The 26,933-nt window shown below is 41.5% G+C and overlaps 3 protein-coding genes across 5 annotated transcripts; 1 reads left to right on the plus strand and 2 right to left on the minus strand.

Moving 5' to 3' along the window:
- Positions 1 to 3,765: 3,765 nt before the first annotated feature.
- On the plus strand, positions 3,766 to 6,326 carry rplp2 (ribosomal protein, large P2). The gene is made up of 5 exons (XM_034585708.1): positions 3,766 to 3,886; positions 5,223 to 5,346; positions 5,442 to 5,490; positions 5,581 to 5,697; positions 6,194 to 6,326. Exons 2-5 carry the CDS (start codon positions 5,224 to 5,226, stop codon positions 6,268 to 6,270), a joined length of 366 nt encoding a protein of 121 aa, XP_034441599.1. The 5' UTR covers positions 3,766 to 3,886; position 5,223; the 3' UTR covers positions 6,271 to 6,326.
- A 3,694-nt stretch (positions 6,327 to 10,020) lies between these two features.
- Positions 10,021 to 14,328, minus strand: LOC117762041. Of its 2 annotated transcripts, none has more exons than XM_034586475.1 (6): positions 14,132 to 14,328; positions 11,968 to 12,581; positions 11,751 to 11,861; positions 11,393 to 11,454; positions 10,452 to 10,712; positions 10,021 to 10,128 (listed from the first exon to the last, which is right to left on the minus strand). In XM_034586475.1, exons 1-6 carry the CDS (start codon positions 14,143 to 14,145, stop codon positions 10,090 to 10,092), a joined length of 1,101 nt encoding a protein of 366 aa, XP_034442366.1. In that variant the 5' UTR covers positions 14,146 to 14,328; the 3' UTR covers positions 10,021 to 10,089. The 2 variants fall into 2 exon arrangements, with proteins under 2 accessions (XP_034442366.1, XP_034442367.1); XM_034586476.1 differs by lacking the exon at positions 14,132 to 14,328 and adding an exon at positions 13,992 to 14,064.
- A 4,756-nt stretch (positions 14,329 to 19,084) lies between these two features.
- LOC117761994 (potassium voltage-gated channel subfamily A member 10) lies at positions 19,085 to 25,312 on the minus strand. Of its 2 annotated transcripts, none has more exons than XM_034586405.1 (2): positions 24,616 to 25,312; positions 19,085 to 22,547 (listed from the first exon to the last, which is right to left on the minus strand). In XM_034586405.1, the coding sequence occupies exon 2, from the start codon at positions 22,388 to 22,390 to the stop codon at positions 20,702 to 20,704; it is 1,689 nt and encodes a 562-aa protein (XP_034442296.1). In that variant the 5' UTR covers positions 22,391 to 22,547; positions 24,616 to 25,312; the 3' UTR covers positions 19,085 to 20,701. The 2 variants fall into 2 exon arrangements, with proteins under 2 accessions (XP_034442296.1, XP_034442295.1); XM_034586404.1 differs by lacking the exon at positions 24,616 to 25,312 and adding an exon at positions 23,527 to 24,119.
- Positions 25,313 to 26,933: the final 1,621 nt, after the last annotated feature.

Raw genomic sequence — 26,933 nt, forward strand, 5'->3', positions numbered from 1 at the left:
GCACCAATCAACTTTAGTTTTGCTGGTTTGTAAAAGCAAATCTTTGCAATCATTTCACGGCAACTTAAAGAACAGTTGTTAAGATATTTAAGTCGGGCTCAAAGTGTTGGAGTGGCTGAGCAACAGGGTTCTGTCATGAATAAAAATAAGATGAGATTTAGCGCAGTGAGTTAGTTTGCAGAAGCAAAAGCATCATCAGAATAAACATGCATTGCTGCTCCATTTACGAGGCTAATCTTCATTATTTCACATTCACAAAAGTTTGAATACATTTTAAAAGATGGAGTCTAAACATTAAAACATTGCAAATATATGGAGGGAATACTAAGAAACTTTTTACGGCAACTCCATCACACAATTGTTGAGAAATTTTGGTCAGAACCGACAGTGGTGAATTGACTGACCGACAGGGTGCTAGCATGGCTAAAAATGATATTAGATTTTTTGCGCACCGAATTAGTTTGCAAAAGTAAACCATAAGCATCAGAGTCAGAATGGGAAGATGCATTGGTTACAAAGATCAATAGAGAGAAGGTGAAAGGCTTTTCTTGGAGAGCATATTCACAGTGAAGTTACTGAACCCAATGAAACAACACACTGGTAACATCAAAGCAGTTCAGCCGTCAGTCCTAATCACGGGATGCAGGCACCTCTTCAGCTAATTCAGATTGTTTCTGCCATATTTCAATAGCTGTGGCAGAGTGATGAAAAAAGGGCTCTGAGGCATTTGGTGTAAATTACCCACAGAGCATTAGGGCTGACGTGATTTATTCATCCTCTAAACTCCAAAGCTTCTGCTAAAGCTGTGCAAGTTCTGCTTTGTCATCGGTTTGACTTCTGCCTGGTTTCACTCACACTACTTCCAATCACATACATAAAGGCACTCAGTGGAGCGCAAACCTCTGCAAAGGCCCAACAGTCCCCTTATATTCAATCAAGCTGCACCAAATTCCACACACTCCTTTATATTAGTCCCACGATTGATGCATTTTGCATTATAAAAATGGTGAAAATAAAAACAACAAGAAGAAAAGACACCTTATCTCGTATTGTTAAAGAAAGTAATTAAAAACTCTGGATTATTTTAAATGATTGTTCTTTCTTGGCTCATGCACCTTACACCAAGTTTTGTGGAAATCCATTCAGCCATTTTTTGCATAACCCCGCTGACAAACAAAGAAATGGACTTGAGTGAAAACATAATCTCCTCAGTGGAGGTGAAAGGGGTCAAATCTGGTTTAGGAGATTGATGTTTAAATGTCTTTCGATGTGTTTAAAACCACCAGGTTTGTGTATTTCCTGACAGCTCCACAATATTTGTTAAATTCTGTGCACCCCCCTTTCTCTCTGTCTGTCCCTGCCACACAAATACATCAATGCGTATTTTACCATCTGTCACCTTCATCCTGGCTGAGGGATTTGAAACTGCTGAGTGTGGTCTAATCCTCAGCCCTCGTCTTAGTGAGGTAGGTGCCACCAAACTGATCTGGCATATACTACCTCTACCTGTGGCTGGTGGCCTACCGAATTCTGAAGAGGCACAAGCATGATGTAGGTGTGGAGACCAAAGCCAGGAGTCTCTATTTTTGTCTTGTTCCTATCGTCATCCTAAACTAATCTGCTCTGAGGTAAGACCTTTCATTTTCATCCCCAGACAACTCCAACCAATTTGTGACGTTTTAGAAAAGACACAAAAGCAATTATGCTTTGATGATTTGAATATTCTCAGAGGAAACTTTAATTTGCAGCACCAAACCACAATAACATGGCCGATTCAGATGAAGCAGAGGCCGGCCAAGACCTGGAGGCTCCAGAGGAAGAGATGGACGACGAGGAGCGACTCCTGCTACACTTCAACGCGTACACCGAATCTCGGCGTGCGAAACCTTGGGAGCAGTGGACCTTCAGAGAGAAAGCAAACTATTACATTGACCGCACCTTCCTTGGGATATTAGTCATTTTCATGCTTATGCTGGTGGCAGAGCTTGGCTTTAAAATGTGGTACGTGACGAACGTGGCGAAGATTGTAGAGTTTGTGACGGATTCATTGGTCTTTGTGTTCGACTGGCTCTTCACGCAGGAGAGGCAGGAGGAGCGGGCTGAACTGTAGTGAGAAAATACATCTGTCTGTGGGATGATCCCAGTTGTGTTTTCTGTGATGTTTTCAGGGGATGTGGTTTTTCAAAGGCCCAGATAATAATCAATGTATAACCACATCTCAACTAAAGAGAGAGTGATGCAAAAATCGTTTATCAACTTTACTTTTGTCACTGACTGAATTGAAATAAATAATGTATGCAATTAACTGAGTTATTTTTCTGTCCATCTGTACACTTAACCAAAGATTTGTGGCATCTCCACTTCCACTTTGTGCTTCTTTGTGCATGTTATGGTACTTTTAGAAATGTTTCATACATTTTTCTCTATTAAATACAATTTAATTTCAAATTAGTATCAGAGCAGGTCGAGAATGTCAGTTAGTTACAGCATGTGATGCAAAAGGTTTTCCATGTGGATGGACAATAGAGTGTTAACTTAAAGGGGAAATACAATGTTTTACCAAACTCAATCAACTTTAATCATTAACCACACACTTTTAATGTATTTTGATTCTTTTTATTGCGTGCTTCACTTCAACTTTATTTTTGAGCGACGTGGTTCTTACTAGATATCATTTACTTAAGCACATGAAAGCACAACAGCCCATCAGTCACACTGGATTATTTTACTGGTCTCTGAGTTACTGATAAACTTAATCATATATTGATCAAACTTGTCCAATGTCTTTTTTTGCCATTTGAGACATTTTTATGAAAATAGTTAAAACAGATTATTTTCTGTCCATATGATAATTGATTTATCCCGATCTTTATCATGATATTTCATGCAAATATTAATTGTGACAAATTAAGGTTGAAATATTCATATTCATATTGCTTGAAAACTCCAAAAACAACAGGGAAAAAAGCAACTTCCCATTAGCTTAATGATAATTTGAAAATGACCTCAGTAATGCGATTAAGCCTGAAACATTAGGCCTCAAATAATTTATTCATTATTTCCACTTGAATTGATGGAATTAAGATGTGTGAGATGTCCTCAATGTCTGGTGCAAGTGAGGCCTTCTTTAGTTGTTTGTGAACAAATGAAAATCCTCTAAATTGAGACTCTGTTGTTGTTTTATTTATTTATCTATTATAAATCCAAAAACGATTGGTTAATTTCCTCAAACTTATATCCTGAGTTAAAAGGTATTGAGAATATTTGAACATTCGTGTTTAGTATTTCAAAAAATAATCAGTTGGACAATAAATCCACCAAATCCTACCGAACTTTACTGAGGTCAACACATGAATAATATGTGGCACTACAATGTTTGCTAATAACAATAACAATAAGCTTTATTTGTGGAGTACTTTTTCAATTAAGTTACAAAGTGCTTCACGAAATGATAAAACAATAAATGAAGTAAAATGTAGGTTTTGCATATTAATAGATGATAAAGAAGAAGAAAAACAACAACGTGTAGTTGATGTTTTTTTTTATGTATTTCTTTTCTTATATTTGGGGTCACTTAGTGTTGACACTCTACACAGTCATCATCAGTAACATATGGTGTTTCTTTGACTTAAGTGCTCAACTAGAATAAATAAAATTATATAAATGTCACAGATAATATAACTTTCTTGGATGTTGATGTTTTTATGGCACAACAAAATAAAAGCCTGGTTGCTGAAGCGATGACGTAGGCGCCTGTCACCCCCCCCCGAACGGACCAATGAAATCGCAGCTCTCCGTTGTTCTTTCTACACTTTCCTGGCACCGCCCCCTTCCTTCTCCCACAGTTCCTGGCGTGACCCACGTTTCGTGTCTGTTTAGACTTAAAGTAAGTGAACGAGAAAAAAACCCCACGCGTGTCTCCATTATTCTGTTATTCACGTTGTTTACGATGCGACACGAGCTGCTGTGCGGGTTTTTTTACTGGGAGTGACGCAGCCGGAGCCGAGGAGCCTTAATGGCGGACACACGGGCAGACTTGACAGCGGCCGCCATGCTGCCTCTGTCGGCTCCGATGTGTCACCGCTAACCGGGTGTGTCTCTGCTGGAGGAGCCGCCGCTTCATCGTCCGCACACCGTTGAATACAAACACGTACCCTCATATCATCGTCTTCATGTCCGCGTGGGACCGACGTTTAACATCGTCTCGTCCACAGACAACCACAGCTAACGCTAGCGAAGGCTAACTGTCTCCTCCCAAGCTAACGCTAGCTAAGGCTAAATGTGTCCTCCCTGCAAGATCAACACAGTAGTTTGATAGTACTCTTCATAGTAATACTTGTGTATAACAGTGTGTACTCGGTGTGTGTGTACATCACATTGTTATTATGTGATGGTTGAAGGTTTGCAACAAACCTGCTAAGATGGACAAGCAGTTGTCAAACCCCCCCTAGTGGTGATTGTGGACATTTGCGAATGACAGGATGTTTATATGGAGTCCTTCAGATACTATAAATAGATATGTTAAAAACTCCTATGCTCTTGTCGATACCACATTTAGAGCTGAAATTATTTCATTAAATAAAATATTGTTTTGCAGAAACCTAATCTCCGTTCACATTTCTATTTTTTAACAGTTGTTTTCTGTTGTTGCACAAAACAAATGGTGTGAATTTGTTTTGAATTATATTGTCAGAAAATGTTGAAAAACACTTCAATATACTTTCATGTGGTACATGTTAAAGGAAAGCTTTTTTTTTTTAAATTAATATCTGACAAAAATCGTTTAAATAAATTAATCTTCTTCTCACTGATTATTAATATGATCTTTTTGCATCATTAAAGTGTCCAGAAACATTTTCATGATGCTTGTTGAGTTTATCCAAGACTCAAAAACCCAAAGATATTCAGGTTAGAAATAGATTAGCAGCTAATCCTTGTTATTTAAGTGATTTGAAAAGTGGGGACTGGCACTTTGACAATTTAGCCCTTGAAAATCTCTAATTGATTATCAATACGGCTGCTGATTAATATCAGATGCTCAACTAATAATTATGGACATATTTATTTTAGACGCTGGTAAACTCAGCCTGAACTTAAAGACTGAAAAACAAGACTCCTGAAGGTTAAAACACAAAAGTTGAGACGTGTGGCATCATTCTGTCTTTTCATTTTTGCAGTCACACATTATTCACCTGTCCCCTGTTTCTCTTCTGTCGATGCAGAATGCGTTACGTGGCCGCTTACCTCCTGGCTGTGCTCGGTGGAAACACCAGCCCCTCCGCAAAGGACATCAAGGCCATCTTGGGCAGCGTGGGAATCGAAGCCGATGATCAACGCTTGAACAAGGTACATCAGTCAAAATTATATTTAAGCAGTTTTTTACATTCTTGTACAGTGAAGATGTTCTGTATCTGAAGTTATACTTGTATTTTTGTCGGCAGGTCATTACTGAGCTCAATGGAAAAGATCTCAATGAAGTCATGAACTCAGGTAAAAGACCCTGAATTAAAACGGCTAAAGATTTCAAGTTTTTGTAAATTGAAGATGACTAAAAAATGTATTTCTCTCCTTTTTCCACAGGCCTCTCAAAGTTAGCCTCTGTACCAGCAGGTGGTGCTACGGCGGCTCCGGCTGCTGCTGCCACTGCCGCTGCCGCTGCCACCGGGGCCCCCGGAGCTGGGGCTGCGCCTGCTGTTGGTAAGAATATATATATACTGTATATTACATTCTCAGCTTAAATTCATGTTTTTCAGCTCCTGTAGGATTATTTGACATAGTTAATTTCAGTATTACACATTATGATGATGCGCTCTCAAATTATTTAATTTAGTCAGCTGCCCTGAGCCAAATGTCCTTTTTAGTTTAGTTTTAGTTGACTAAAGGTTTGGGCTTTTTATTTTTTATCTTCAAAGAAAGATATAATTATTAAGTCTAGTTTTAGGCAATGAAAACTTAAAATTTAAGAAAAGGATATTCAAAACAAATTATATTCAATATATATAATATCACCATTGGTATTACATGTTGTTGGGGTTAAATGACATTAATGCTGTCTTGTCTTAAGCTATGAAAAAATGATTTTTTGAGAATGAGTTTTTGCTAACAAGATAAAACTGAATATCGTCGCTCCTGAAAAGTGCTGCTGCTGTTTTCTGGAGTATTGACTCTTTTCTTTTTCTGCCTTGTTTTCCAGTGGAAGAGAAAAAGGAAGAGAAGAAAGAGGAATCTGAAGAGTCAGACGAAGACATGGGCTTTGGACTCTTTGATTAAACTGCCTTCTCCGCGTTTTAAAAAGCAATAAAAATGTAAAAGGTTTACACAAATCACGTTGTGTTTTTGTCCTTTTTATTGGTTTTAAGTAGATCTTACAAATTATGACTGTGCATAAGTGAAATACACTCGGTGAAATTACCAGTAAGTGTTCTAGAAATAAACCTGTCTGGCCCTCAGTGCCGAGATGTTGAAAGCTCGTTGCTAGAAATAGTCCAGACAGGACAACCCGTCACGATTGGGCAATCCAGACCCAGCATGTGGTCAGTCTGTCCTGCTGCTGCTCAGATTCCTGAGTCACATGATGCCACGGGCTTAAAGGGGCAAAGCAATGATCCAAACACAAAGGAAGACTCATCGCCAAACCTGAAAACAGATTTGGAACCTGCCGTCACTTCACACTTGACTGAGTGTCAGCTGTTACTTCATGTAGTGAACAACCTCAGTAAAGGTTTGGTAGTTGTGGTAACGGTCTGTATTTTTATATGACCTGAAAACACGTTAAACCCGGCCTATATTTGAATGGTTTTTAGATTTCTCTACTTGAATCTTTTACAGTTGTGTCGGTAAATGCTAACATCTCGCTGTCAGTTCACAGAATCAGATGTTCCCAGCCTTTCGAAGAAAAATGTCTATTGACAAAGAGGTCACAGTTTTTTAGACGAGGGTTTATGAAAGTTTGACCCAGATAAACCTGTTTATCTGGTCCACATTTTTACCTTTTTACATTTTACATTTTAAGTGTTAATGTTTGCCGTGTGCAATCCTGGTGTTTACAGAGACTTTAGGGTGAAACAGAACTTTTTATGTGAAGAAGGATCCAGATCTACTCAAATATTACTTTTACTGTCATTAAACTACTACTCATTAAACTGGTGCTGCATTATTCTTGCTACTATCATTACTAACATCATTACATCTATAACCACCACTATTATCGTTCTCATTATACCTGACGGTGCTTTAATACGATGGTTATACAACACTTCCTGTTCTTTCCCTCTTCTCTCCCCTTTCTTTTTCTCACTGAGACCTGTTGAGTTCCTCTTGCCAGTATTGCCCGGCTTCGACGTCACTGTGTAAAGTGCTTTGACATAATGTATGTTGTGATGCGGTGCTAAACAAACGCCTTGAATAGATTAACTCCTGTGCTTTTCTGCAGTGAGTCAGGACTGTGTGTCAGTCTGAAGCTGACTCAGTGTTTGTACATTGAGACGTGACTCATCAATCAAATCACAATTCATCTTTTGTAATTTCATTTGAATTCAGCTCTGATTTCCAAGCAGCTCGTTTAATCACCGAACCCTTCGTTGGTAATCCTCAAAACAAACCCGACCTGATTTGTTTCCTGCCACCCAGCACTGTGGGTCGGGACCAATGAGTAAGTGCTTTAGACGTCACCTCCACTTAGAGGAAAATTAATTAAGAGAATATTTTACCTCCACCAAGCTGTCAGTGTGTTGGGATGGTTTGTAAGAAAGATGACACAAGATCTACTGGACTTTTCCATTGATGCCTCTGAGAATAATTCCCCATATTTTAGGGGACTGATATTTATGAATGTGTGCGATTTGTCGCAGATTTAAATAGAATCCGTTTCTAGTGAATTTAAAAGTGGTTTCATAAGGGGTCTGTTGGGCCTTGGCTGAGGTTTGTGCTCCACTGAGTGTCATTCTCGTTTTCTTTTCTGGAATGATTTGGTTTCTCGGTTCAACTTGTTCTGTTTTAAGATTCTGTTTTATGTAAAGACCCTTGAGCTGCGTTCTATGCTGTGAAAAGGACCATTTACATTCAGTGTATTATTATTATTGTTATTATTTACACCAGTTAGATTAACTGGCCTGCTGTGATCATTAACTGGTTTCCTCTGCCTGCCTCTTCTCACTGGTTCAATGAGTGTATGTGTTGTGTTGCATTGCACCGCGCTGCACAAAGATCCTGTGTGAACACATTAGATCTGATAAGACCTTCAGGCGGTCCTGTGTCTGGTCTGAAAGGTCCCCTGCCCGCAGAGAAACCTGTTCCACAGGTGAGACACACTGTCACATTCCATCCCATAGTTATCTGTCAGCCTTGACACCAGGAGTCTATTATATAAGTTGTTCACAACGCCCGCAATATTCTAAATGCATGTGAATGACGCCATTTTTACTTCATGTCCTCTATTTATTTCAAAACACTGATCAACACACAATCTGCATGTGGCTTAATGATTTCAGTGGAAGTTCTTGCAGGAATGTACTTTCTCGTGCTGCAGGCTGTTGTCTGTGCTTGTCAGGACGAACGCTCCAAGACGACAGGGGTGTGGCAGAACCATAGTTGTGTTAACTGCTCTAATATCTCCACGCCCGGTTTCCTACCTATTTCTAAAATAGCAGCGTTTCCTAACCTTTAAGGTGCTTACGTCTTAAAACTATGCTCTGGTGGTTTGTGAGCCCTGGTACTAGTTACAGAATTCTACCAGAAAACATGACGCAAACTAGAATTACCACCCTGCGGTTGGGTGCCTCCACCAACCAGTGCAGTGACAGTCCACATTATTTTTTTGAGACTCATGTGATGCCACCATGACCCCTGAACACGGAAATCTACTCAGATCATCCGTGAGTCTAAGTGAACATTTGAAAGGATTCTCTGAAAGCATTCCTGAGATGTTGAGTTCAAATGACCAAAAGCTTGTTGCACATAACTTCACTGTGACTTTGACCACTAAATTCAAATCAGTTCATAATTGAGTCCAACTGAACGTTTGAACCAAATTTGAAGAAATTCCCTCAAGGGGTTCTTCAGATATTGCGTTCAAAATACACATGGACGTAAAAAACATATGCAGCAATTAACCAAGAATAGAGAAAAATTTAGGGAAAAGTTTTTTGTTTTATGAGCCTTGAAATGTATCTTGCAAACCATGGTGGGGGGTCCTGACCTCAGATAAGGACACATTTTACTTTCGAGCTCCAGAAAGCTTTGGATTCTGAAGGAATCCTCCCATCTACAAGTCTCTCCCCTCCTGAACAAGTCCAAACCCCAGATTCGCCTGCAGCTGTCTGACACCACTCATTCCATTAGATAACATCTTCTCTTCGATTTCTGGAGAATAAAGATTGCGCTTTTATCTGATGAGGTGAGGATGAGATATTGCATCACTGAGGCCTGTGTTAAGAAGTTCACCACGGGTATGGAGAGGAAAAGTTCAATTACCAAAGAATAAAGTGTGACAAGGAGGACAAAAAGTAAATTTACACTAAAAGCTATTGTTTAATATGAATGCCAGCACTCATATCAACAAACATTAACAGTTATTTCACATTGTAGTTGAGCTTAATTAAATACACTTTACCTAAATCCTAGAAATGTAAAAACATATTGCACAGACGGGTCCAGCTTATGTACATGAACAGTTCTCACATTGCTCATTTGGATGATCACGAAATCAATGTGCAGAAACTTATTGTTATTGAATGTTTGATTTGAGCATCACATCTTTAGTGTCATTACAGAAGAACCGTGTTCCTCCGTGATGGGGAAATACTGCAGCGTGTTCTGGGACAGAGCCGACAGGTGGAAGCTTTGAGTCAACACTTCTTCACCTTGGAAAAACACAAGCTGAAATGTTCCAAAGCCGCTCAACTGCTTGTTGCGTAAGGGTTGTCACGTACAAAAACAGTTTCAGTTTGAAAACGGAAAGTATTTGCGCTTGTGCGTGGATTCAAAAGTTTTGCCAAGCGGCTCTTCTGTTTTTAAAAAGTTTGTAAAGGGAAGTGATGCTTGCAACACGTCCTCGAGCCACGAGCTGAAGTGTCGTTATGTTCTTGAGTTTCAGTCGTCAGTGTCGGACCATGGATGATCTGTACACGCCTGCAAAAAGAGAACAAGAGTTTTAATACCTCCTCTGCGACTGGTCACATGGGTTAGAGGGGAATTCTGGTATTTTTCACCCTTGGCCTGATGCCTATAAATGTGTGTGTGTGAATGAATCCGTCCAGTAGATTGTGGCTACGATTTATTCAACTGCGACTCCACGAAATGTGTTGTGATTAAGAACCATTCATTTACACATAGGGCTCAGATTGACAAATACTGGATGTCCTCTTTGAAAAAATATCAAAACATCATTACAGTTATCTACTTTCTAATGTTTAGCTTCGTCCTCTCCTCCATTTCCTTACATTTCCTCTCACCTGATTGTATTCGAATCTGTCCTGTAGATAGCGGTACCCCAGTCTTGTAATGTAACTTGTGTCCTGTCTGGAGAGCCCGGCCACCATGGCCGTGAAGTCGAGCGTGAAGGCCAGGTTGATCAGCTCGGGGGCTGTCGGCAGCAGGGTGGGAGGATTGTGGGTGGGCGTTGTCTCCTTCTTCAGATAAGCGTCGGCCAGTATCTGGAAGGAAGAATAGGACATCCCCTGGAAGAAGTTGTTCAGGGTGGGGTTATCCCTCATCTGGAGGAGGTGAGGGGAACACGGCCGTCAGTAAATCCAGCATATTGCCACTGCTCATAAACATTTATGGTGAGAGTAAAAACATTATTGTGCCTGTAAAGTTTTGTAATTTTTCCAGTAGTAAACAGGTTAAATGAGGTTTTTATCTGCATTTGTTAGTAGGATTACGCAAAAACTGACAGATGACCATGAAATTTAGTGGAAGGATGAAGTGTGGGGTCAAGAAAGAATAAATACAACTTTGTTGTGGATCGGGACCAGGTTGCGGATTCGTGATTTTTTTGTAACTTGGTGCAGACACGTATATTCAGTTTTGATAAAATATTAAATTTTCAAAAGTTGTTGGTTCTGTGTTGACAAATTGTTGCAGCCTCACAGTTGTTTTAACAGGGATACATGCAGAGCAGCAGTCACATGACATGCTGTGTTTGGTTTTGCACAGCAGCACTTTCAGTTTTACTCTCTTAACCTTTTCCCATGCTCTTTTTAAAACTTTCACTTCTGTTATTACTACAGCAAACCGTTTTCCTGGAGCTTTGCAAGATGCTTAGAAAACTGTTAAAAATACATGAGACCTAACTTTGATCTGATTAATTTATTAAAAGCATTATTTTACAAACAACCAGACAATAAGAACTTAAAAACCTGCAGTTAACTCAACAACAGGAGCGTGTACCAACCTTGTTGTCAATGGCGTCACCCTCCTCCTTTGTCAAAGCAATGATCCTGTTGATCACTTCCTCTGAGACAAAACAGAGGGAGGAGAAAGTGTAATTAACGTTTAGAACAACTCATGATACCAGAATCTATTGTTATAATAAAGTTTTAGCTATGTAATTAAATTAATGAGCGGATATTCATCTAATTTTGAGGGAGAATAATGTGCAACCTGCAAAAATGCAAATCAGAGTGAAGACAGGAGGATGAGAAGTTCCACAAAACTGTCACAAACTAAATCAAGCAGAGGAACTAGTTGATTGTGACATTTTCCACACTTTACTGGTGGTTTCATGAGAGTAAAGAGAAACAGTTTCTCACCATTTGACAGAGCCCGATCTTCCTCTTTGTCTTTCACCTCCAGGACAATCTTTTCCAGTTCCTCCGACACCTTCTCGTAGTACGATTCCGTCGGCTCCACGCTCGTCACAGCTGCAAAGCAACACTCAGTTATTCATCCCAGATTTCTTCTAATCCCCAAAACACTGTTGAGTAAAATTAGTCTTTTCTTCTTTATCCATTGAATCCTGAAGTTTACCTTCAAAGTCACTGATGTCAGCAGCGATGAGATCTTTCCCAGGCCTGTTTGGTTTTATCAGAGACATGCGCCTCCTCGAGAACCTTCTTCTTAAGGACTTTGTCCTTGAGGACTTCTTCAGTGAAGCAGCTGGAGCTGTGGGCAGGCAGGTGATCGCAGCCTCGGAGGCCGGCTCCAGTGTGGAGTCCCTGGACGGCTCTGTAGCGCTCTCCTGCTCCTCATCTTTATCCTCGCTGTTCTTCCCAGAAAAAAAGCCCACTATGTTTTTCCAAAACGAGGATTTCTTGTTCTTCTTTAACCTTTTCTTCCGTTTCTCTGGTTCTTTGGGAAACGTGTCAGGCAGAGCGGTGAAGGGTCCGACTGGAGAAAAGGTCCCAATTTTGCTAAATCCGTCGGCCGGGTGAAGGGACGGGTCGCTGGAGTGCCGTCTCTCTTTTTTTGTCACCCACTTTTCTTTCCTCTGATTCCTCTTACTCGACAGCGACCCATCGTTGACGCTGAGGCTGCGCTTGACGAAAACCTCCAGCAGACGGATCGTGTCCTTGTGAGGCACAAAGATCAGCTGGCCGTTATTGAGCCCTTGTTTGTATGTATGTGTTTCCATGGTGGGGAGACTGTGGAAGAAGGAAACAACATCACACACAATAGTTTCTTAGTTATCATTCATTAAGTTCCTGCTGTGTTTGGTCCAGTTGACCACAACAACTACATTGTTTTGCATTGAACTTCTGGCACTTTCAGTCATAATTCTGTAGGAGGTCTTCAGCTCTGTAACAGTCGATTTATCGCTCAGTCAAACAACAGAAAATGTCTGAGTTATTCTATAAAACACAACTTTCAACTATGCTTATGCTTCTGTCCTCCGTTATAAAGATTTACTGCTTTTCACTCATCGCCGTTTGTTTAATTAAACAAAGAAACATTTCCACGGCGGGAGGGTGGGACATTGGTCAAGAAAGGTTTACAATTTCTGTAACATTGCGTTTTTAAAAATGTACACTGCTGCCCGAGGGAATAATTCATGGATCTTGATTAAGCAATCTCTCATATTTAATTGATATTTATGAGTGTGTGCAATTTGGACTGTTGGGCCTTGGCAGAGACTGCTTGCTTTTATTGTCTCAAAATAAACTGAACTGAACTTTGGGTGTTAGAGGGTTGGTTGCCATAAATAAGAATTAATTTTAACTACCACAAGTTGATATGGTTCCTTGGGGTCTTAATGAAATGTCTGGGGGGGTGGGCCAAGGCCATGTAGGGAGACTTCCAGTGCCTTGTTACGACACAAAACCCAGGAAGCTCAATCGAGTCACTCAAGCATGACGTTTCTGACTTAGAGGAACCATAACAAAACGCGCGAGTGTTTTTTTCCCAGAGTTTTTGGGTTGGTAGACATGCCAGATACCCACATTAACCTGTAGAAGCACTAACAAAGTGGAATTTGCATGCTATGTCCCCTTTAAGGTTTTTGAAAAGAGCAATGGGCATTTTTCACTATTCTTGTACAACTATCAACTTGTACATTCAATTGTACAAGATTAGTTATTAAAGAAGATTCTTGTCAGTTTATTCAGTTCGGAAAAAAACATTAGACGCAGCCCTAAGCTTAATCAGGTATTAATTATTTCCCATAGCCTATTATTTACTTTTAATCAAATCAATAACATCATTTAACTTAACTTAAACTATTATATACATGTAAACAGTGAATAACATTCATCACAAAATGTCCGAAACCTATGTTGACCTATTCAAATGACTTGTTTGCCTTCAACAGTCACACATGATAATGAAATGACTCAGTAAACCACCAAAACATGTAACATTTCACAAGCAGGAAACCAACAAATCATTTTTTTTAACAAGTAATCAATTATCAAATCATTAAAACAGTTGATTCTCTGTCCATTTATGGATAAACATCTCATGTTTGAGTTACATAATAGAGGTAAATAAGTAAATATTGAGTCAACTTGACTTATTTATCTTTATTCTATTCTAATACTAAGACTATGAAGCTGTCCCTGCAGAAAAGTAGAGACGTTTTCTAACGCTGTAAAAAGTCAAAAGGGAAAAAGAGGAACAATAAAAACTAGAGGGCGTCATGGCGACGGCTGTTGTTCAGTCCACTTAAAGCTGCAGAATGAGGATAAAGTGAACTCACCTGGTCTCAGTCATGGTCAGAGATGTGGTAGAGATCCGTGTCAGTAGTCACAGAGGTGAAGCACACTGTGTGGGACTGTCAGCAGCTCGAGGTTCATATGAAAGGTGTCGTCTCTGTTCTGGAGTGAAGCTCCACTGTGAACAAACCTGCTCACCTCCTCCCACCATGTAAGGACACGCAGCCTGATCCGTACCTGCAGGCAGAGAAAGGGGGAGGAGGGTGCGGGGAAGCATTACACCTGTCTTCCTGCTTTCTGTGGGACTCTGACGTGACTTGTTTGTGGTTTCACTCTTACTGCTCTGAATGTAGAGGAAGTAAAAATGAGTTTCCTATCAGAGTGGAAACATGTGACCAACGCCTTTTTTAGTATTTTAGGTTGTTGAAAAAAAATGTAGACAGAGGTTATCATCAAAACACTTAATCTTTTTTAATTTATATATAGTATTTATTGCAATAATTTAAGAAACACGAAAAAGGTTAAAAAATTATCCAGGAATGTTTTAAACAAGAATTATTAAAAAGTTTGAATTTATTTCTCTTTTATCTCCTTAAATTATCTTGAGAACCTTTTGTGGGACCCAGGTTGTACGTGCAGTACACAGGTGTGTAATAATACAGGGACATGAGGTAACACAGTAGCCTACATACTGCAGGGACTAATGATACACATGTCCAATTCCAACAGTTTAAAAGTTCTTCAGGCGTCAGGTGACGTCTTCATATTTGTTTTTTCACAACCAGCACGTCCACAACCCAGACACGTTCAGTTTACTGTGGATTTCCCCTCATTTGCAGCTCATAACTCCGCTCTGCTATCAGTAGTTTCATGTTTTCTATAAAGCAAAGGTTAAAAGCCCTTATTAATAAACCATATCAGTTCATCAGTGTCTTCACCTTTAAAGTTGTTAATCATTTACCACACACACACACACGCACACACAATACCTGTCTGAGCTCCACCTTGCAGAGTTTCCTCTGTTTTGTCATCACTATGTTTTCTCTCCAGGTCGCAGACGTGTGTGAGGCGGGACTGGCCTGCGTGTGTGTGTGTGAAAAATTTCCCGGAAATGATTGTAGAAAAATTCATTTGATTTCCATTCAATAACAAAAGTTTATTTCTTAATGGACAAGTGTCTTTTAATCGCAGCGCATGAAACTTGATGAGTCATCTCTTATTTGGCCTGTTTAGAAGACACATGAAACCTTCTCTGTAACTTAGACTTTCTGTCACATTACTGGTCGTCTGCCTGTTGGTGGAACTGGTTTTAAAGCAGCTTCCTCTGTTCTTCCTGCAGCAGTAGACGGCCATTTGATTTGTATCAGGATCTAGTTATCCTGAAACTGTAACACCTCACCATCCCATCACAGGACTTTCAATAGGGAAAGGTTAATTCTCCTGAGTTTCAGTATTTGTGTAGTACCACATGAAAGCCACAGAGTGTCAGACTAAACACTGATATAGTTTCTGATGCTCCCTCTATGGTACCAAATATTTCAGATTGTGAGATTATATGTTTGTTTCCTGTCGGCAGAGGTGATATGTAACTAAGTACATTAGATTACAAGATACTATTCTTGAGTATTTCCATTCACATGCAACTGTTTTTACAAATTAACTCCACAATAAATTAGCTGGGAAAGATTGAACTTTTACTCCATCGCAATGTATTCAACAGCTTTAGTTACTTTAGAAATCAAGATCTTACATAAAAAAACACAAGAACCACCCGGTGTTTATAAAACACAATTAAAACTTAATGTACATGTTTTTAAATACCTTGTCCACCACTGACTTAATTTGACTTTGTCTGTCAAACTTTTACAGGAGCTGAACACAATGAGGCCGATTCGTTTCAACTTCGTTCCAGCTGCACAAAGGAAGTATCCGTACAAGAAGTTTAGTATTTTATCAAGAAATACAAAAACTAGCAAAGTTCTAAAGAAAGTAAACTATAATAGATAATAACAGACCAACGGGGAGAATAGTAAGAACACAAGCACAAAGTTGTGATGTACCCAGTTGAATTGTATTTGCTGTATCAGCTCTCATTGGTTAATGTGAGAGTCTCTTCCATTGTCTAAATAATTTAGATTTAGAATCATCTTGGTATGAGTCAACAGCTGGATGAGCATTATTCACTGCACATTAAAACTCCCCTCTCTTCTCGTCAGTGTTAAAATGTTCTAAATGTCCCAGAGGTGAAAATGGGCCTGTGGTCACCTGCAGGCAGCGTGTCGCCTGCCGTCTGATCCCGGGTGATACTTCAGGTCACCTTCTTCATTTTTTATTAGCGCTAAGCAGGACAAATGTGAGACTCGCGTTTCGTCCCACAAGGTCTGGTGGTTGACCTCCAGGCCGACGCGCTGCAGCAGAACAGTCACCTGTCGTAAATCTTTATCTCCCCCGAATCATCTCTCCCCCAGTCAAGGGGCCTCTGCTTCTCTTCACATGATAGATGGGAATCAACGCACCCAGGCGGAGCTGAACGGAGCAAACTGAGCAGGTACCAGAGAACAGAAAGGCTCCATTATTACCTGTACATCCAAAAGTATGAATTACTTGTACGTACAGTTTACCTATGATATTGATTATAAGGGCGTATTTGATCATATACAGGGAGCTGCGCATTTCTCAAGCCACTCCCAAATATTAAGTTAGATCAAAATGTCAAAGGGAATAAACTGAACAAACTTAAACTCAACTCATTTGTATCTTTAGGTCAATTTAAGTTTTTAATTTGACCATATTATCATCATTTTACCTCCAGCTGTTTTTGTTAAAATTGGTTCATTTGTTTTTAAAATGATTAATTTGCTTTAAATTAGATGTATGCAGTGTATTTATTACTAAGGCTTTTGCTTTTTTGCAAACTTGACATGTTTTTCTTGGTTTGTTGGAATTTTCTGTTTATTTTCTGTTCTCAGCGATGTATTGTAAATCTTTACCTCAGTGTATTCCTGAGTTAAAATAAAGGCTGAATAATATAAACAATATTGTAATAATAGAAATGATAAAACCCTAGCTCTCAGTGCAAAGACAGAATCTGTTGTCACACAGTTTTATATTTTCTCTAAAAGTCTGAAACACTAACACGAGGGAGGAGTGTGTTATGACCCTGAGCCTCCATCACTTCCAGTAAAAAGCCGAGTGTGGGACAGCACATGATACAATAAATTCTACCTTCTGACTTAATCACATTCGCTCTGCGTGTAGTCAATAAAGAAGTTCTGAAAGTGATGCAGAGGCCATGTCTGGACATTCCCGGGTCAGCAGAGTCAGTGCCTGTGGGTGAACTCAAATCAATAAACACCTTCATGTGCTCCAAAGTTCCGATAGTGTTCCTTCTTTGATATAAAAAGATTCACAAGGTCACAGCAGCGGTGAAGCAGCCTGATACGCTCCGCCCTGCGTCCAGCAGAGTTACTGAAGCCGGAGAAACTGGACACTTCAGAGGGTTTCAGCACAAACACAAGACGCCCAGCTCCAGGTGACTTTGCCCTCTGGAGGGCGTGAACCATGAACAGGCTGCTGTCTGTGCAGCTCTGGAAATGGACTTAGAACGTGTCTGCTGACAAAACAGTAACTCAATCCACAGATCAGCGACTCACTGTCTGAGCTTTGGGCGTGAGATCCGTCCCTTTGTTTCCCCTCCAGCAGTGGGACACAGTTTGTCGCCGACTTGCAGAGTAAAGAACACGCAGAGCAGAGGTGATATTTTTAGATGCATTAGGGGCTGCAGCTCAGTCTGCTGTGTCACAGTGATTGGACCCTACGTGCTGCTCTGTGAATGGATTTCTTGGAGGGGTGAATCTTTATCAAAGCCTCGGATGGATGTGATCCCTTCATGGAGCACTCGATGAATTATAGATGACACACTCACATTGGCTGTGACCTTGCAGAGCCACCTGTCTGTTAAATGCCAAATGTTCTCGGGCCTGGTCTTTGGGATATCACACAGGGATCAGTGATCGTCAGGGCAGAGTGGCGGCGTGCCGGCCTGTCAGTTAACCAGTGATTAGAGTTAACAGGCCTGTGAAGAGTCTGTAAAGACACATCCAGGGGGTATCAGTTGGGTAGGACGTCAACAAGGGGAGGAAACCAGCTCATAAAACAAAAAATCACAAGTATCACACATACAAAACACACTCAGGTCAAACAAGATGTAATGTTCGAACACTGGCTGAGAGCAATGCCCTTGATGTGTCTGTACAGGAGAGTGAAGCATCAAGTGAAAGAGCCAGTTCCCAGCCTCAGAGGCTAAGATAGATAATCCTATAAAAGATTCATTTAGTCTGCATATTTAATTTGGTGCTTTTGCTTTTGAAGCTATCCCTGTCAAAGACATTGTCGAGCTCACAGCAGCAGAGCAGAGTGTTATTCATGGAGAGAAACCGCTAATGGTGGGTTTTTATTCTACTAGCGTCAAAAACTCCTCAAAACGTCCGTCTGCTGGACCTCGACATGATTTGATGATCTATTTAGATTTTTGTTTGTTTGTTAGTTAGCAGGGTAACGCAAAAAAAAAACCCTACTCAACCGATTTCCATAAAATTTTGTGTGGATTTTTCTTTTTTCCTTTCCAAAAATCGGACTTTATGACCCCTGATTTAGAAAATGTCCTAGATCCGCCACTGGACTGTGCCACGGTGGAAGTGTGCACATCTAGTTTTTTTCAATAGAAACAGAGTTGTTGCAGAACACACATCTGCTGTCACTCGGCCATCTGCACCCCCACACCACATTTACATGCACACCCAGTATCAGAACGGAAGAGACATGATATCAGTCCTGAGAACCAGCAGTGAGACGGCGTTAAGAACAACAAACATGAGGCGATAATGAGGATTCAGCTACTTGAACTGCAAAAACACGTGAAAATAAAAAAAAAGTTTCAGAAACAATAAATCTGCCTGATGTCACGAGAAATGAAATCATCCGCGGGAAACTTCACAGTTTGGATACGTGTTTAATGAAAGGCACTCTTTACAGGGTTAAATAAAACATATGACACTGTATACTGCACAATGGTGACACACACACAGTAACAGTCCTCCAACATGAAGTGCTTCTCACCGTAGTAAAGTGCAGAGTAACCACGTGACTAACTGACGTCACCTTATTGCATTTTCATTTTTTAAACACAGGTATATTGCTCTTTCCCGCGAGTGTAGGCTACAGCGCTTGATCTCCACCCGCATGTCATCATTATTGCATATTGGGGGGGTTATAAGAAAGGCATTCCTTGAGTTACAACTACATCCAGTGTCATTTCAACACAAGCTGAATTTTATATATATCACAAGATTGTAACGTGGCATGCATATAGTATATAGTACCGATTCCAGATGAGACACAAACGACTTCATCGTTTCACAAATCCAGTTGGAGTATTGGCTTTCCCTATCACATGGACTTAATAATTATCACAATATGATTAAAATACTATAATATATTTAGCTTCAATAAATATGTCAAACTCCGGTTACTGATATTAAGAGTTAGTTCTTATTTCGGCACACTATGCCATGCAATATTAACGAGAGCGAGATAAAGTAAATGGAGAACGTTTTTTTCTGTTCGTTTTCTCCTCCGTATTCTCAGTCCGATCACAAATATACATCTCGTCTCACATTTCTTTACACTCTAATGATAAATGCTAGTTTTTCTTGCCAACAGCTGATGGTGTAAAGCTCCGAAAAGTGCTCGAGAGATACGTGAAAAAAAAAGAAAACTCTCAGTGTAATTCATTGATGTGCTTTTTAAAAGGGTCAACCCACATTATTAGCCTGTTACACGTCTGCTTAATCTAGTGCAAAATGCCAAATAATACAGATAAAACAATAAGTGAAACTGCTGAACGCACGTGTCATAGTACAACCATTGCAAAGCAGTTTCCCCGACGCGCTAACGTGCCAGCCGCTCATCACGGAGATATAGTTACGCTGTGTCAGATGGAGAAGTGCCGGCGCTGAGCATTCGCAGCTATAGATTTGCTGATAAGACAACGAGTGCGTTGAAGTCCTCTTGCCTTACACTGGACCCGTCCTTGAAAATCATGACAAGCAACATCTAGATTTTCGCTGAACGTGACGGAATGAAGACTAAGCGTGGAGCCGTGATGGAATATGAGCTCTGAGTATACATTCAGCTTTACATGCTTCTTTTCTTTGTGTGTGGGATAAACTTTCACCATTTTTACAAACCAGAAGGATGTTTTACAACTTGCTTTTCCTTTCGCATCTATATTCACTCCTTTCAAGGTCAAACATTTGTCTGTAGCACAAATGAACCGTCAAGTTTTTCTTCAAACTGCAGTGGAGGATATATAATCGTACCCCTCAGGTCCTGTCCTCAAAGGTAACTGACATAGTAGCTGCTGAGTTGTGTTAATTGCACTTTGACACATCCACAAGTTTACAGACAACTTGTGTAAAGGCTGTCTCACCACCACACGGTGCCTATTAATACTGTAATAATGCACGAATGCTGACATGTTTGAAGTACAAAAGTGAGAGAAACTTATCAGCGTATCGGACTTTCATGCCATAAATAATACTTGAGTTTGTCCATCAGTGCATGCCGTTCTTCTCATTCTGCCACGTGCCGTTACTTTTGTTCAGTGAAGGCGTGCTTCCATACTTAGCCGCTGCCATTTTCTGGGCAGCCTCTGTTGCCGCGTCTATCATCTGCTTCTCCTCCTGCTCAGTCTCCCGGTGGTAAAAATAGTTAAAGTTGGAGACGATGACGGGGACGGGCAAGGCGATGGTCAGGACACCGGAAATGGCGCAGAGGGTGCCGACCATTTTGCCTCCAATGGTGATGGGGCACATGTCTCCGTATCCCACCGTGGTCATGGTCACCACGGCCCACCAGAAGCCGTCGGGGATGCTCACAAACTGTGTGTGGGGCTCATCCACTTCTGCAAAGTAGATGGCACTTGAGAACAGGATGACTCCTATGAAGAGGAAGAAAATGAGCAGTCCCAGTTCCCTCATACTGGCTTTCAATGTCTGACCCAGGATCTGAAGGCCTTTCGAGTGTCGGGAGAGCTTGAAAATTCGGAAGACTCTCACCAGTCGTATGATTCGTAGGATCGCCAGCGACATGTTCTGACTGGAGTTCATATCGTCGTCAGGGGTCGTAGCCAGCTCCGTACCCAGGGTGACAAAGTAGGGAATTATCGAGACTATGTCAATGATATTCATGATGTTATTGAAGAAATCACTCTTGCTGGGGCAGACCACAAAGCGGACACCGACTTCAAAGCAGAACCAAATGATGCAAATAGTCTCCACTATGAAAAAGGGGTCCGTGATATAAGCCATGATGTCTTTAGTGGCGGGATGAGGAGCCGAACTGTCTCTGGAGCCGTTGATGAGTTGGGTTAAACTGGGGATAACGTCATGGTCGTCCCTGAACTCCGGCAGAGTCTCCAGGCAGAAGATGAAGATGGAGATGACAATGACGAACACAGAAACCAGGGCCACGGATCTGGCTGCGCTGGAGCTCTCCGGGTATTCAAACAAGAGCCAGAACTGTCGCTGGAGTTCGTTGGTGGGCAAGAGGACCTCTGGCTCTTTGACAAACCCCTCGTCCTCACGGAACTGCTCCATCGCATCGTGGCCCAACTCGTAAAACACGATTTCGCTCGCAAAAACGTCTAAGGGGACGTTGGCTGGTCTGCGGATTCTGCCCCCGGACTGGTAGAAGTACAGGATCCCATCGAACGACGGACGGTTTCTGTCAAAGAAGTATTCGTTTTTCATCGGGTCGAAGAAATTCACCCGCTTCATGGGGTTACCAAGCACGGTGTCTGGAAACTTATTCAAGGTGCTGAGCTGGGTCTCAAACATCAGCCCTGAAATATTGATGACGACTTTCTCATCTCTTTCTTCCACGCAGTGCCTCTCAAACAAGTCTTCGCTCTCATAGCAATCCTTTGGCATCTTACTGAAGACGCTGCCGCTGGGAGACTCGCTGTTGATGAGGAGCTTTAGGTTAGAGATCAGGCTGCCGCTGCTGGAGTTCGCTTTTGGGGTGACGGTCGGTGGGGAGGACGGCGACAGACCCTCTTGACCGGACTGATACCTGCGTCGTCCTCTGCGTGGCGACGGGTGCGGAGAAGTCACACGTTGGGTCAACAGATTCTGATCGGGGGCCTCGGAGGTGGGTGTAGTCGGGTACCCGGAGTCACTCGGGTCACCGAGGTTGATACCGACTTCGTCCATGTTCTCAAAGTTAACAAGGGGCACCTCCATCGCCGGTCTTGTCCGTTACCATACGATTCCGTCTGTCAGCCTGGTTCGAGTGCAGGAGACACCACCAGCAGTGCCGCGCCGATCCCTGCAGGACCCCTCTCCTCCTGGATCATTCAGGCAGTCGTTCCCTATGTTTGGAATCGGCTCTTTGTGTAATCTGTTAAAGAGGTGGAAAAGCAAACTGGGTATTATATTTTCTTAAATGGTGCAATAACAGTTTTGTTGGTAAAGAGATTTTTCTGTCAGCTCCTGTTTGCACCAGCAGAGAAGCTGCCATCTGATACTGTTTCTTTCCCGTCAAATCTCTCCCATGATCGAAAGGAAAACACCCACTCTGCAGGTTCGGCTGTGAGAGTGCTTACAAGGAGTATGGATAGTGCTATTGCTGATCATGTGCTACAAACCAGAGCGTGGTTCAATTCCTTATGGAAAATCATCTGAGCCTTCACTTATGACTGAGAGCGAAAAACTCATCGAAACCGAAAGCACACAAACACATTTCTCTCAATATTTTCAACCTCTGACGCGGTTCCTCCAAACCCGATCCTGCTCAGTGCAGTCTGTCAGCGTCACGTTTGCTCTATCTCTAAGTAGCTGTTTATCAGTCCACTTGTCTGATTTGCACCAGTAACCAAATCCTGACACATGCGTTTAAGCGGCGACCTCTGTGTCCACTTGACACCGAGGGCCCTGCGCACTCAGAGCGACTCATCTGGCTCTCTTTCCACTTGCGTTGTAGCCGATACCGTAACACTCTAGGACATAGAGTTGAATCTTCTTATGTAAGGATACCATTAGTCGGGCTCATGCAAACAATAAGTGTATCGATTGTGCCATGTCAGCAAAGAGCGGTCAGAAAAGGACGAGTGCAGAGGCAGAGAAGAGAAAAGTGCAGCGAGATTCACATCCTCTCATCTCAGACACTTGTTTCTAAAAGCAACTTCTTGCTTTAAAATCTCACAACTGAATGAACTTTTGCTCGTCTCACATTGAGCTGACATTGACAAAGACAACACGGCGTCAGCTACATCACAGCCCCTCGTTACATCTGAACATCTGAATCCTCACAAACACATGCAAATAATCAAAGGTGTGAAGTTTAAATCCAGCTGTGTGCAGATGTCCGCACCACTCACCCGTGTCCCCGGCTCTGCAGAAGTTGCTGTGCCCTCGCTCCCCTGCCTGGCAGCTCTGCTGCTCCGCTCTCCCCTTCCTTCCTTCACCCTCTTTCTCTTCCAGACTCACAATCAAGACTGCCTCCAGCTCTATTAAAGCTCCCATTGAGTAATCTGACACCCGATCTGAAACCAGAGATGCCAGAGGTACCCACACATGCACACAAACATACACATGTGCCCACACGTGTACACAAGACGCAAACACACACACACTCACTCACACACACTCACTCACACTCATATGCAAGTCACTGTATTTTGAATGTGGGGGTCACCTGGCTTTATTCTCCCTGCTCCCTCCTCCGTCACTGGGATAAGCGAGCACGCTATAGGAGGCTCTCTGATAGGAGATTTACTTTGCTGGAGCCAATCACTGTCTGACGTGGCAAAGGGAGAGTTGGGACCCGCTCTTTCCCCCCCCAGTTTCTGCAGAATAAGCATCCACATGCAGGATGATCCAATCCACCCTCACCTTGGGGATTAGACTGTATTCTTCCCCATGTTGTCATGTAGCTCTCAGTACCTGCAGCAGTGCACATCTGCCTGGGGGGGGGGGGGGGGGGGGGGGGTTCTCTTGTTTACATCCTCAGCAACACATGCTGACATGAGCTGTTGTTTCATCTGACATTGATGAAGGTCTTTTATTGAAACTGTAAAAACTGTTTCACCACATCTTCAGATGACTTTTCTTTTCATTTTGGAATAGTCCTGTCTGTTAGTTCTGATGCAAATCTACCAAGAATTAGGAACTTTAATACAGAATGAACAGAATCAATAAATACTTGAATGAATTCCCCTAAATGTTCTAAATGGTCTATTAAGGGATTTTTTGTAGCTTTACAGCTGCCAGCTATTGCAGATTTTTCAGAGTAATAAAGCTGAATTAATAACAGGCCTAATTAAAAGGTTAAATTCAAATTGGAGACTATAATTCCTTTTTTTAGCTCTGCTGAATTCTGTCATGGAGCAGAAACTTTAATCAAAGTTAATTTTGTACTTCTCCAGGAGGGCGGCCAATTTGGCAACATGGGTTGAATATCGTGTTACCTGATAGAGGACCAGTTGCCTGAAGTCAGAATCCGTTCCCTCATCTCACTGTCGTCCTGCTGCTGCTGCAGCCAGGACTTGGCTGTGTGCTGGTCCTCTGTAACATTGCGGCGCGAGCGGCACCACTGCAGGCAAGGACACACTGCTTCAAGGTCACAGAGAACTGTTTCAAGGCTTTACACTCTCTGCTTTGCTATACATCATCACACACCAGCCCTGAATCTCATTATGTGTGCTCACGGGAACATCATGCAGACGTGCTTCCATGAATTTAAACTTGACATGTATGTACCGGAGATATACATTCAAGGGATGGCCGTGCATATAAAGTACAGGGACGCAGGGACGTACACGTGCACACACACACAAACATCACACTGACTCAACATCCTCAATATATGTTGATCTGTTTTCTTGTGTGATCCTGCACGGTCCTGGACATGTCATTGATAAAACAGTCGGATGAAGCCCGACCTGCCACTTAAACACTTGGTAATAGGATTTGCTGCAGGCAGAGGGAGACAGGAAGATGGACAGTGAAGAGGACGACCACAGACTGCACTCAGACGTCACACTGAGAGGGGAAATAATCGATCCACTCCCCCGCCCAACGATTTGTGTCAGTAAAAGTGGGAAACAGGAGGAGAATGGTTGAGCTATGAACTACATGATGAGGTGGACGGCAGCTGCTGCAGTTTCCCCCGTCTCACGAGTCCTGACGGGGGATAAAGTCCCTCCCTCCCTCCATCCTTCCACACAGCCCTCGATCCATCATACGTCCCTCCTCCGTCCCTGTGTCCAGCCCAGCCCCCCCCCCCGGTGACACCCTCACCTAACCCGTTAACAGGCTGAGTTGACAAAGCAACTTCTCCATCAGCATGTCTAAACTGAAGTGACTCTAGGTGCAAACACCTACTGGAAACCTCTGACCCTCGGATGCCTGGTATCAACATCTGCTGAGAAAACAAATCATATCCACACTGAAGTAACTGAGGTTTATTGGTGAAGGAAGTATTTCTACTTTTAAAATGCTACGAAAGCAAAAGTAAATGTAATGATTTATTTTTACTAGCATCAATATTATCTTCTCTTTTAATATGGCTCCACCCCCTTATGTAAATGATTTTAATAACTTCAATAACATTTGTCCATGAACTACAGATCCATAGAGCAATGCTTATCAATAAACCAATACAATTATCAAAGTGGAATCAGCTAAATAAATACAATTAACAATAAATAAAAGTACCACAATAAAAGCATTATTTACACCCCAATATAATTTTTATTTAACTTGATTATTATTACTAATACATGAATGTTGAATGCACATTGTGGTTAGTAAAGGTGGAGCTAATTGTGTGTAAGTGCTTTAATAATACTGAAACAGTAAAATAGTAATGTCTGTTTTTATGTGTTTGCTTAAATTGAGTAAATTCGGTATCATCCATCGGTACTGCTCTTATTTTGAAGTTACAAAAATATGTCAAACTTTGCACTAATAAGAAATGAAGACATGAAAAATGTATTTTAAATACACTAGTCTGTCGATGGAGGTGACAAAAGCTTTAAGTGACTCATCTTGTGCACACGATCACATTCAAGGTGCATGTCAGGTAGCACGGATTAGATATTCCATCCTAGTAATCTTATAGCTGTTGTAAAGGCAGACGGTTATTCCAGTCTAGTATTGCGGCAGCAGTTCCTCTCATTGTAAATAACATATCAGGTCGGGTCAGGAGCACACAAGGGCATCAACAGCTGCAGTACATACCCCCCCCCCCCCCCCAATATGGCTGAAAACAGGTAAGATAAAGTGGCTCGTCCATTCAAATCCTCCCAGTATCGTCACCAGTTCATGTGTTAGAAGCTCTCAAGGGTTAATTATCATGTCTATTTCATTCTTGTCGAGCTTCTTCTTTGGTCTTGAGTAGAATAGAAATAATAGCTACAGAGACATCGTAGTGGACTGAGGGTTAAATAATTGCCCAACTAGTGACCATACAGCTGCATTGACAGATGTTTTTTCCTTTAATTAGACAAACATCAAAAGAAGGCGTCAAAATAAATCTGAAATTCCATTTTAAAATCACAGAAATAACATAATCTAAGAGCTGTTTTGAAACCAGCTGTCACATGCTATCCTTCCTCTCCCTTCATGTCCTGTCTTTTCTTTACAGTCACTATGAAATAAAGTTAAATACAATGATTAAATTCATGTGACCAAGCTGAATAATCTATTATAAGAAACATGTCCGACTGCCTGAGTTTAACAGGCTCTTTAACAACATTGACACCTGTCAATGGTTCACTACTGT

Source organism: Hippoglossus hippoglossus, chromosome 5, assembly GCF_009819705.1.
Source record: "Hippoglossus hippoglossus isolate fHipHip1 chromosome 5, fHipHip1.pri, whole genome shotgun sequence".
NCBI classification, from domain to species: domain Eukaryota; kingdom Metazoa; phylum Chordata; class Actinopteri; order Pleuronectiformes; family Pleuronectidae; genus Hippoglossus; species Hippoglossus hippoglossus.

Coding starts and splice junctions, on each gene's coding strand:
- rplp2 (XM_034585708.1), top strand. CDS start 5,224: ATGCGTTACGTGGCCGCTTACCTCCTGGCTGTGCTCGGTGGAAACACC. Junction 5,491..5,580: donor CAATGAAGTCATGAACTCAG/GTAAAAGACCCT, acceptor CTTTTTCCACAG/GCCTCTCAAAGTTAGCCTCT. Junction 5,698..6,193: donor TGGGGCTGCGCCTGCTGTTG/GTAAGAATATAT, acceptor CTTGTTTTCCAG/TGGAAGAGAAAAAGGAAGAG.
- LOC117762041 (XM_034586475.1), bottom strand. Junction 10,713..11,392: donor GTGACGCCATTGACAACAAG/GTTGGTACACGC, acceptor CACCTCCTCCAG/ATGAGGGATAACCCCACCCT. Junction 10,129..10,451: donor ACAGATTCGAATACAATCAG/GTGAGAGGAAAT, acceptor CTCTTTTTGCAG/GCGTGTACAGATCATCCATG.
- LOC117761994 (XM_034586405.1), bottom strand. CDS start 22,390: ATGGAGGTGCCCCTTGTTAACTTTGAGAACATGGACGAAGTCGGTATC.